At 39.4% G+C, this 12231-nt stretch overlaps 1 protein-coding gene and 1 long non-coding RNA gene across 2 annotated transcripts; both read left to right on the top strand.

The window, feature by feature from the left end:
• The first annotated feature begins 6182 nt into the window (after positions 1–6182).
• LOC139784990 (putative nuclease HARBI1) lies at positions 6183–7932 on the top strand. Its single transcript, XM_071724161.1, has 8 exons — positions 6183–6262; positions 6383–6476; positions 6568–6758; positions 6868–7003; positions 7163–7307; positions 7410–7604; positions 7704–7840; positions 7906–7932. Exons 1-8 carry the CDS (start codon positions 6183–6185, stop codon positions 7930–7932), a joined length of 1005 nt encoding a protein of 334 aa, XP_071580262.1.
• A 2868-nt stretch (positions 7933–10800) lies between these two features.
• Positions 10801–11379, top strand: LOC139784986 (uncharacterized). Its single transcript, XR_011721746.1, has 2 exons — positions 10801–10848; positions 10943–11379. It is a non-coding gene; the product is annotated as an uncharacterized lncRNA (long non-coding RNA).
• The last annotated feature ends 852 nt before the right edge of the window (positions 11380–12231 follow it).

Genomic DNA, 12231 nt, shown 5'->3' with positions numbered 1-12231 from the left:
GGCTGGTGAGGAGAGCAGCGGAAGCGGGCAGCACTGGCGTTCCGACCCGGAGCGGGGTGCCGACGGCCTCAAAAGGGTACGTTGGCACCACTGCAGGGCGGCGGGACTGGCGGCGGGACCAGCGTGCGGAGCGGGCCGGTAAGGAAGGGAGTGGAGAGACCGGCGAAGGAGGACAGGGGCGAACGAGCTGCGCGAGTAGCGCGCCGTGATGGAGAATCGATAGAGATCGAGAGATCGAGAGATCGAGAGAGGCGGGGTCGATGGAGCGTGGCGAGGAGCGGCGATATACGGGTGACAGCAGAGAGAGGAGAAAGTGTGAATCGGCAGAGAGAGAAGTTCCGGGAAGTTCCATGGAAGCAATGGAGCAAGAAAGAGGGTAAAGAAAAGCATGAGAAAGGAGAAAGAGGAGCGGGCGGGGGTAATGTACGCACACGGGCGGGGGTTAGAGGAGGCAGAGGGAAGGAGAGAAGAAAGGGGCAGGAAGCACACACACGCTTAGAGATCGAGAGGTCGAGAGAGGTGGGGACGATGGAGAGTGGCGAGGCACGACGATGCACGGGTGACAGCAGAGAGAGAAGAAAATGTGAATCGGCAGCAAGAGAAGATCCTGGTAGTAGTGGAACAAGAAAGAGGGTAAAGAAAGCGGGAAAAGGAGAAAAAGGAGCGGGCGAGGGTGACACACGCACACGGAGGGGGTGAGAGGAGGCAGAGAGATCGGGAAGTGAAGGGTAAAAAGGATAGGAGTTGAGAATAATTAAAAGGAGGGGAGTAGGGGAAAAGGAGGATAGAGGTAGGGGTTACATGCATTACCTCATTCGCACGGGGGGAGAGGGGAAGTGTGGAGGAGGAGGGAGGGGAGGTTAAGAGGTAGGAGGCATGAGACTTGGCGGGAAGAGTGGCGGAGGGCTGAGACGGCGCCGGGTGTCAGGTGCCAAGCGGGGTGACATTACGGCGGGGCCGCAATGGTCAGGTCGGGCTAGGAAGTGGTATGTTTTGTAAAGGGTTGGGTACGTCCCTGAAAAACGCCAGTTTAGGGGAGGTAAACTAAGAAAGAGGGTAAAGAAAAGCGGGAAAAAGGAAGAGGGCAAAGGTGAAAGGTGAACAAGTAAGTGGAGGAGAAGGAGGAGTGAGATAGGAGGCGCGCACACACACGGACACGCGGGGGGTTAGAGAAGGCGGAGAGAAGGAGAGAGGAAGGGTAAGAAGGTAGATGTCGGACAATGGTTACATGTAGGAGGAGGAACCGAGGGGGAAGGAGGAGAGAGGTTACACGAACACGCACCCACGTATGCGGATAAGGAGAGCTATGTAGGGTAGGGGGTCGAGAGGGGGGAAAAGGGAAGAAAGAAGGCGAGGAAGGGAGGGAGGGTAAAAGAATGTAAAAGGCCGCAATGGTCAGGTCGGGGTAAGAAGGAGCTTTGTAAAGGGTTGGGTACGTCCCTGGAAAACGCCACTGGATATATGTAATGTACTTGTAAAAATTTGGGCAAAATGTTGTAAGAGGTTTGGGATCGTTCCTCACGAAAAAAACGCCTTGTAAACCCTGCGGGGATAAACAATAAATTGCTAACTAACTAACTAACTAACAAAGAAAATATTTACTTGATCTAATCTTATATTTGATTAATTTTAAAATATATGTTGTTTCTGAAATTCAATATATGTTTGAGATCGCGATTGCAGTCGTAGATTGCATCGATTGCATCGTACGAAGAAGCACAATGCGTGTGCCTTCGTTATACTCTAAGTTCATCGTTTCAATAAAATGATTATTTCTATCTGTAATTTCCTTGTGTTTTGCGTTATAACATGGGCTTTTCCAAGAACATTCCTAATCGATAACGTTCAAGACGTTTCCAGAACGCTGTTTTTATGTTCTTGTGCGATAGAAAAACCCACGGTATAACCAATGTTCGGCATGACAAACAACAACAATTGTCAACGGCACGTCAACTATATTTCGTCTCGAGACGGCACATTGCGATGACGTAGGCAGCCGACTGCCAATTGCGCGTCACAATACGTGCCTCGCGCATATCAGGTGCGAGTCAATGCGTGTCGGGCCCTTTGGCCGCCAATCGCACGCTTCGGCCTGAGGTCACCTACAACACTTAAACATAATTGGTGATTGCCGAGAAGAAGCTCCCTTATAAAAGAGCTTGCTTCGTCGCGCACCCGCTTTTCGCTCGCAGATCACCCGCAAGTTTAGTTGAAATCGCTCACTTCGCTCGAAGTTCACTCGCTTAAAACCACCGCTAGTTAAACCGTTTTGTACACCGCTCTGAGCTGCTCGTCGCAATCGCGCTTCGCGAACACTCTTTCGCAGCTTTGCTTGCCGTACTAACTTCTGTGCGCGCTTTCACGGCTTCTTTCCGTTGCTGAAACCAAACGAACTCTGTATATAAATTGTATCATAGACTTTCTTGTAATATACGTGTTTATTGAACTTATTCGTTTTGTGAACTGCTTTCCTCGTGTTGTCTTCCTCGCGCTATCAATCGCGCATCCGCGCACTCTCGCGCAATATATATTTGAAATAAGATATTATATTGATATAAAGAAAACAAATCTTGATTTTCTTTAATTTTATATTCGCGACAGTCAATACAATAATTATTTTATATTACATTAAATATTGTTTAATAAATAATTTATTTATTTATTTGAATGAAATTAATATCTGTTTTGTGTAATTATGTATATAATTAAAATATATTAAATTAACTGTCATTTAATTAAATAAACAAAGTTGTACAATAGATTTTATTTGTATTTAAACATAATTCAATCTTGTTAAACCAACTAAATATTTCTTTTAATATAAATTAAATATTGTATTTACTGAGACACCATATTTTTGCAGAGTAACAAATATTTGCTTGACAGCCCGTGTGTTGGAAACACAGCGATTTGTCGGTACATGAAAAGTAGTACGCTGCCATCTATGGTATTATCCGCTAAGCAATCGATTCCGTGAACGCTCTATAGAGACCAGATTCATGGGCCTTAGTGGCGCGCAGTGTGTGTTGCGCGCGCATCGGCGCTGCGATACTCAATTTCCGCGTTCGTTACGGAAGTGATGGGCGCGCTTGCTCGAGCGTGCGACTCGACGAGAGCCATTATTCATTCGTCGTTCGTCGAAGTCAGTCGTGTCGAGTCGTACCTTATACAAGTTATTTCACGTTTATTTCAAAGATACTGAGTTACGATATCGGTCATTCGCAGCGATCCCTAATAGTAATTACGACGGAAGGATCAACTCAGAAAGCGGCACGACGCAAGGAAGGGCGATATTCGACACGAAAAAGGCATCTGCCATTGCTAAACAAAAGGAAAGGCATCCGCCATTACTGACGAGAAGGAAGACATTCGCAGAGTACTTTCTGGTAACGCACGTTGCTGCGTTTTCATTCTGAGGCGGTATTCCTCCTTTCTGGAGACCCTTTCACGTAAAGTGGAAGCTCGCCCAGGTAACTCTTGTTATTCGTAAGGGGACCACTGATTTCGTTGCTAACTACGTTAGCTGACTGATTATTATCTTTGGTTCCAGAATATTCGAGAGCTTCTTTCATCCTTTTGGATTGGGGATTTATTAAGATTGTCCTTGCGTTTCTGCAAGGCGTGCAATCCCGTGTTGTGCCCAAGCTGTGGCCGTTCTTTAAGAAGAGAAGATTCCTTCTCATTTCACTTGAGTACTCAAGTCTAACTTATTCGATTGCACTCACTCGTTATTTCTTTGAATACTTGCGTTCTTTCATTACAATACTATTCATACTTTGGCAAAATTGCAAAGATTCTGTCAGATCTTGATTAAGAGTAATCTAATCACAACTGTAAATTTAATCTTCTGTAAATAGTACATGTTCTCTTTCTATAAGTATAAGTTCTCCTGCGATTGAGTATTACGATTCTCTTTACCGACGTTCTTTGCGTAATTTGCGCCTTACTATATTCGTTTAAATGAATGATAATTTCTAAATCATTACACGACTGCGAGATTATATTACACACGATTCATAATTTTCTTATTATTATCTGTCATGTTTCTTATGGATTAATGCGTTGACTTAATCGATGAAATAACTTTTCTTTATTGTACAATTCACGTTTAATACTAAATTAGATAAAATATACGTTTATAATTCCAGAATTAATTTTATACTTATTTCTCAGAAATCTCTTTGGATCTTTAAGAAAACAATAAGCAAGTTTCACGCATTATTCCATTTCTGATGTTTATATATGAATTGATATTTGAATTTATAATTGCATTTTGATTTACTTTGAGATGTTTGCATCAATGGTCCTTTCACATATCTGATTTATTCTTGAATACTTCTCATATGGTGAACAATTTAAATTAGTCTCATTAAACTTAATTCATTGAAATGGAAATCGATGATTCATTTATATTCATTTTGGAATTTGTAAAAGGAATATTTCCAGTAAGGAATGGATATCAACTTAAGTGAATGGACTATTAATAATTAAGATTTCGTATATTGATTTGATTATGTATTCTATTTCATATGTGATTACTTATGCATTTCTCTTGATATTGCGGTACATTTTCAAGAACTTTATCTATTGTCTCTTAAGTAATATATCGAAAGCTATCGTTTCAAACGAATTAAAAGAGTTGTGTTTTCTTAACAACCACTTCGAGCCCACGTTCTTTCTGGAGCGTGTACACCGTGACCGCCGCATATAGTTGGATAAAACCAATTTTTTTTAAATTTAACTTTTTTTTCTTAGTGCACATACGGTGGACAATAACATGAACATTCCACTTGATCTGTTCAACTATGTTATTTGTTTAACATAATAAATTATTTATTTCCACGGAAAGTATGGTGTAATGAAATTGACAATAAATACTGTTTCGGAATGGCAGGGAATTTCGAAGTCTGAGGCGAGTAAGTTCGAATCTCGAAGTTCTGGTAAAAGTGAACTTTATTGCGTCGGTATGTACATTGTGAGTCGAGCTTTAATTTTAGCTTATCTTATGCCGGCGCACAGGGGTGCCAGACTTCTAAAAAAAAATGTCTAAAGCAAGAGCCTGTGCCTTGCTGCTTGCTCAGATGCTATTACTTTATCGTCGTTATTATTGACGTCTACTTTCTTTCCCGGAGTTGTGGGGGCCCGATCGAGGGGTAACTCCGGGATCACGGGGGAGGGCAAGGCCGGCTCGCTGGTCTTCGGTTCGCTGCTCCTCTTCGTCTTCTTCCTCTTCTCGGTTTGGGTGCCCACGGTCCTCCAGGCATCCGGTGGTAAGGGCCTTCGTGCCCGAGGGTCACCCGGCGCTAGGCTCAGCCCTGGTGGGCGTGTGAGTCTCCTATGCGACTCGGGGAGGCTTATCCTGGTCAGAAGCCACCGCGGCCTCTGGTGGAGGCGCCGGTCCTGCGGCCTCTGGTCGTCTCGGTGGGGAGGGCCTCCTGGCTCGCCTCCTTGGTCGTGGTCGTCGGCGTCCTCTGCTGGAGCATCGGGCAGAGTGGCCCTTCGCTACTACCACCACGGATCAAACGTGTCCTGTTCGGCGGGTGGGAGGGGCGGACTCTCCCGGGCTCGACAGCAGGCGCTGTTGGTCCCTCGCACTTCGTTCCGAGGAACGGAAAGCGTATTCCGCTCGCTCCAGGTTGGTGCGAAATATGGTACTCGACTCAATCGCAGTCTCGACACCCGGTTTATGTAACGCCCGGAGGAGTATTAATGCGAGAGAAGAATCATTTCCTTATGGGCAAGCTCGCCCTTATGAATGTTTCCGTTTTAAATGCGTTTCGAGTTTTAAATGCGAGTAATGACAGCCGCCCCGCGGCGACAGGTGTTACTCGCGCTCGCGGCTTGGAGTGGGATAGTGCCGCGTGCGCCCGGTTTGAGAGCGCAGAACGGGTTGCCGCTCTCGCAGGCGCACCGTTCGGAGTACGGATCCGAACAAGTACATTTTATTGAATCAGGGGGCTTATTACGGTTCTCGGATTGGGTGAAAGTGACGGAAGTGAGTAGCTCACCCAATTACCGTTGATCTCACCCAATGAAAATACGAAATTATTCGCGTGAGCGGGCTCGACACGAAATTTCTAGGTGAAAAGGTGAAATAAAACTAGAGTGACGAAGAGAAAAGACTGTTCGTTATAATGGATAATTTAATGATCGCGGTATTTATGCAACATCGAGATAATACAATGCTGAGAATACGAAGGAGATTACGGGACGCCTCAGATCCATTTAGTATTCCGGAAAGTGAATTCCGCAGTCTTTACAGGTAAATGCGATTTTTCATACTTTTGGAGGTTACATTTTCTTAAAACTCACGTTTACAATGAAAATTGAAAATACAGTCGAATAAAATGAGCACATGGTAAACTTCTTTATAATTTTTCAGATTATCCAGGGAAGCTGTGCGAGTGCTGATAGAAGATGTACGATCTCTACTACCAATTACAAGACGACGTCATGCAGTTCCTATTGAATTACAGGTATTGAAGTTATCATTACAAAGTAATATAATGATTTATTTTTTCCTATTGAAAACTTGGTATTTATTGTGACAATAATTTTTTGTTACAGGTTCTAATTGCGTTAAATTTTATAGCTTCTGGTTCATATCAAAAGCGAGTTGGTCAAGATTATTTATCGTGTGTAAGTCAACCAACAGTTAGCAAGATTCTACGCAATGTAGTCAATGCCTTGAATATTTTAATGAATGACTGGGTTCAATTTCCAATCGAAGATGCAGAAATTCAGCATATTAAAGAAACGTAAGTTTAATACATTTATTCTATAATAGAGTAACAATGAATCACAACCATAATAAGAGCCCAGGGAGCCTTAATTGTACAGTGAATACATTTTATTTTAATGTTGCAGTTTTTGGGCACGTACACAATTTCCTGGTGTTATTGGAGCAATAGATGGAACCCATATAGCGATTGTTCCACCAAATGCAGAGAGGGAGCACCTCTATATTAACCGAAAATTATATCATTCGTTGAATGTTCTTATTGTACGTATAACATTACCTTTATAATGTACAAAAATTATTATATACAATAGAGTAAATTATAAAATAAGTAAGAAAATTGTAATTATGTTATGTAAGTGTATTAATTTATACTACACGATTAATTCTACAAAGTAATTAAATATATTTATAAATTTATAGGTATCGGATTACGAGGGTAAAATTTTGACCCTAAATGCTGCACATGGTGGAAGAACACACGATGCCAGAGTTTGGAGAGCATCTCTTATATCTAATCATCTGCAAGAGATGTACGCTGCAGGACGAAGAGATGCTTGGCTTTTAGGTAACAGTACATTTAGATGACAGTGTGGTTTCTTTTTTTGTTCCAGCCTCGGTAACAATACTTTTCTGTGTATAATAAACTGTATATATCTTTTGTTTGCAGGTGATAGTGCTTATCCGTTGTTCCCATATTTGATGACACCTAAGCTGAATGAACCTGAAGGTACACCATCAGCAAGATACACGCAGTGTCATGTCCGAGCTCGTTCTTGTGTGGAACGATGCATAGGTGTCTTAAAGGGGAGGTGGCGATGCCTCAGAAAGGAGAGAGCTCTCCATTATACACCAGAAATTGCAGGTATAATTGATATGATAAAAACAATATATATGTATGTATAAACTTTCTTCATAGAACTAGATAATTTGTTAAACATTGTATAAATATCTTCATTTTCAGCTCGAATAGTTAATGCTGTCAGCGTTTTGCATAACATCGCTATTCGGTGGAGACTTCCAGAACCGGAGTTGTACTACGATGAAATAGATCAGGAACTTCCAAGAATAAATGAAGATGCAATGGAAAATGGGAATGAAGTTCGAGAAAGGATCATTAATACATATTTTCAAAATGACAGGCTATTATAATTTATTCATTACAGATTTTTGTAATTAATCATCATGTTTGACAACAATTGTAACATAACATTGCACTTTTGTTAATTAAATAAACATATATTTCTTTATATAAAAGTCTTATTTATATATTATATATTAATGAAACATAAATCAAATAAAACAAATATAAATAGACATTAAAAAAAATAAAAGTCTCTCTTTCTCTCTCTCTCTCTCTCTCTCTCTCTCTCTCTCTCTCTCTCTCTCTCTCTCTCTCTCTCTCTCTCTCTCTCTCTCTCTCTCTCTCTCTCTCTCTCTCTCTCTCTCTCTCTCTCTCTCTCTCTCTCTCTCTCTCTCTCTTTTTTAGATATTGAGATATGAAGGTGCTATTTTCTCAACTTCTTCTCTTAAACGCATAATATTATAATCAACATTACTTAAAATATTTGTATAATTAGAATAAATACTTTTCAAAAATTCAAACTTTTCTCTTCGTAAAAGTAAATTTTCTTTAGAAATCTTCAACATTTCTTGTTTAATTTCAATGTTATTGTGCATTAATTGTACAGCTGCACTGGATTTATCTCCTTTACATCTTGGTACCTTGGTAACTGAACAATCAAAAGCATTAAAATATAATATTTATTCAAAATTTTATATTCTACTTTATTCTATTTTATGATGTCAATATTTAAAAAAAGACACAAGGGAAACCAGTAATAATTAACACCTTTGCCTTGCGCTTCATGACGTTCAGAAATGATCTGCCCACGTGGTGCGGTATTTGTATTATTCTCTTCCAAAACAATGTCATCAACTTCTTCACTGTCAGGTTCGAAAGCATTATGGTCAAAAATATTAATATTGCTTTCCACCTCCTGTAAATATTCATTTTTATTTCTCTATTATTAACACATGAACATTCTATTCGCCACACACACACAATAAAGATATACTGATTTTACTTACCCGTGCTGAAAAATCTGTGTTGTGAAGAACTCCACTTGTAGACGTTGACGGATAATTGGCTATGTTATCCATCTTGTACATTTTATTGTTGGAAGCCAAATTAGAAGTACATTTCTTGAAATATTATTTGAATTTACATAAAAATAATTTATTTGATACATTAATCATATTATATCTTATTCATATTAAAAATAAATATATCAATAATTAATGACATCATATATAGAATGCAGTGCATATTATACCCTTTTCATTTGCATAGAATTAGATGGATGTTGTTCTTTTAATCCGGTTTCTTGCGCAATCGTTTCGCATGATCCTCCATACATATGAAAGGATCCTCTTTTTGGAATTGTATCATTAGTAGGTACAGGATTAGCAGATACAGGATTAGTAGGTACAGATCCTCTCTGCTTAGTTCTATTAAAATTTCCTGCTTCAGGTATATCAGCCAAACCAGCAGCTTCTGGATCTAAGATCTCCAATAAACTTTCTTCCAGTTCTGTTAACTGAAGTACCTTTGGTGGTCCTCCGCCTGTACCGCCAGCATAACTTTTATTTTGGGCACACTTCTTTAGCACATTCGATTTCCAGTCTCTCCATGTCTACATTTATGTAAAATACCAGAATTTCTTAATAATCGTATCAGTATAATTAAATGTTGTTATCCTTGTTTCCTAATAAGATATTATAATTCCTTCCATAAATACCTTTTGCCATTCTTTAACTTGTTTTTGAGGTCCGTTTCCAGTGGCATTTAAGGATATAGTGATGGAAGTACACATATCATCCTGCATAAGCAAATTTAATTTACCTATTATTATATATTTATCTATTATTATTAATAAAATACTACGGCATTGCCGATAAGATCTCTAATTTTAATGTTTATTGATAGATAATGTATAGTACTCACTAATATTTTTTTATTGCTACTATTGTATCGTAAGCGACCTCTTGCAAAATCTTCATTATCCTTCATGTAGTTTAGTAACATTCTTTTCTGTTTATCTGTAACGTTCATTTCTCTGTATTTTTTTTCTATAATTAACAAATTTTTAGCACCTTTAACCTCACTTTTTTACTATGACGCGAGGTGAAAATGCGAAAAGTGAACAGATTTACTCAATGAAATCGTAGATACTCTAGTGAATTCTCTCACTTTTCGCATTTTCACCTCGTGAAAAGATACGTAATAGGCCCCCACAGGGGGTCGATTGTGTATCTCTGTCGAACATTCTCACTTTTCACACTTTCATCTCACCGCCATCTCACGTGAAGGAATACGCGCGATTGGCTATGATCCAAGTGAAAATGTGACATCCCTATGCTCACGTGAGCGAACTTCACGCAGCCATCCACGGCAGAATTGCCAAATCGCCATTTGTCTCTTTTTTTTCGTATATTATCGTATATTATTGTGCATGATTATCGTGTCTTATCGTATATACTACTATTACAATAAATGTCACTGAAAAACAAAAAGTATGCATAATTCGTTTTATGCAACGGTATCCTGATTTTGGTCGTGGTCGTTTAAGATATAACGGTGAAAATAAACGAAAAATTGTAAGTGTTATGAATGACAATTAGATCTATTACAAATATATTTTTTTATAAGTAGTATTATTATAAATTTTATTTGTGTATGTCATTTATGTTGTTTAAACATTTGTAGGATGAACTTTGGGAAAAATTATCATTATCTTTAACCACAGCAGGATATGGAGCACGGAAGACAGCAAAGGAATGGGCTAAGGTAGGGGAGACCGGGGCAATTCGTGACAATACGAAAAATTTCCCGCGCGGATAACTTCTATGCATTTGCTGGTAGAAACCTGTATTACAGACCATAGATGGGTCTAATGGTCCTCTATATTAGAACAAAATTCGGTGTGCGTATCTACAATGTTTCGTTGTCAGTGGCGGAAAAAGTGTTTACTTCGTGTAAAAGTAAATTTTTGAATCTACGGATATTTTGTGTTCAATACGAAGCAATTGCTTCCAGATTTGAAACGGTAAGTTTTACTTGTTCACCTGGCATTTACACACACATGTGTAACGCAGGTTGCATGCATTTATTTCTTGTCTGGGTTTTTCGGACCACGAAAGATAAAAAATGACGCTGGGGCATTTCGTGACATGACCGCCTGGGGTAATTCGTGACACATTGCGTGAACAATCCTGGGAAAACGATGACGATATATGACATCCCTTCGATCGTCACCGATTCTTTGCCTTTAGCCACAACAAGTACAAACATCAGGGCCGGATTCAAAGCAGCAGGAATCTTTCCTTTCAATCCTGACGTTTTTGGTGAAATCGATTTTTTACCCGGTCAAGTCACTGATCGAGGATGGAATGGAGATGACCAACCACAGCCAGGTACCTCAACTGAAAATGATGTGTCAAGGGCCTCAAACAATCCCTTCGATCGTTTCCAAAAGCGGGCAAAAGGAAAGTCACGACAAGAGGACGAAAACGAAAGAGAAGTGCAATTTTGACTGACGCTAATGAACTCGATGCACTTGTTGACGAAAATGACGAAAGAGTACAAAATAAAAAAAAGAATATAAGGATCAAGCTCCCCAAGAAACAGCCAGCTTGCAGAGGACGTGGACGCCCGAGAAAGGTCGTTACTCGCAGTTCGGAAGACGACGAAAGCGAAGCCTAACGATTTTTTGCCCTTCCTATTCCATTTAATGTACAATTTGATTAATAAAAACCTTTTTTGAGTGAGTAAGTGTACGTTTTGATATAAATCATGAAAATAGGACGAATTCGGATATTGAAACCCGTTGAAAGAAGAATTGTCACGAATTGCCCCGTGCCTTGTCACGATTTACCCCGGTATTGGGGCAATTCGTGACACGAGACAGAGTGAGGCATTTCGTGTTCTACTTTAAAAGTAATGTGATGAAAAGACACAAATAAATATTTTTTGAAAACTAGAAGGTTGCACGATGAAAAAACCGGCTAAAACGTATTTTTATCTCAAATACTTATCTCAGAAAAAATTCAAAACCAAAAAATGTCACGATTTGCCCCGGTCTGCCCTAATCTTTAATATATTACATAGTACTTATGAATATGTAAGAGCTTATAACTTAATAATATATAAGAACTTTTATCAAACAAAGACATGAAATTACAAATAAGAATTTTTGCTTACGATATAGCCTATAAATGCAACTTATTCTCTTCTATACATAGTAAGAAGAAGCTCATTATCTCTTCTTTCATATTTTTGTTATAACTGTGTAACAAACTTCCAAACAACCTATGTTTATACATTTATTTCTTAATTATGGCCATACATATTATAGTTTGATTGTTAAACCTGGAACTTATTGTGTGTATGTGTGTGTGTGTGTGTGTGTGTATATAGAGTTGTATAAATA

Source organism: Temnothorax nylanderi, unplaced genomic scaffold (assembly GCF_030848795.1).
Source record: "Temnothorax nylanderi isolate EJ_2023f unplaced genomic scaffold, tnyl_v1.0 TNYL_tig0719_pilon, whole genome shotgun sequence".
Lineage (NCBI taxonomy): Eukaryota > Metazoa > Arthropoda > Insecta > Hymenoptera > Formicidae > Temnothorax > Temnothorax nylanderi.
The sequence above is the reverse complement of the archived record's forward strand: the minus strand, read 5'-3'. Positions and strand labels throughout refer to the sequence as shown.

Coding starts and splice junctions, on each gene's coding strand:
- LOC139784990 (XM_071724161.1), top strand. CDS start 6,183: ATGCTGAGAATACGAAGGAGATTACGGGACGCCTCAGATCCATTTAGT. Junction 6,759..6,867: donor ATTCAGCATATTAAAGAAAC/GTAAGTTTAATA, acceptor TTAATGTTGCAG/TTTTTGGGCACGTACACAAT. Junction 7,605..7,703: donor TTATACACCAGAAATTGCAG/GTATAATTGATA, acceptor CTTCATTTTCAG/CTCGAATAGTTAATGCTGTC.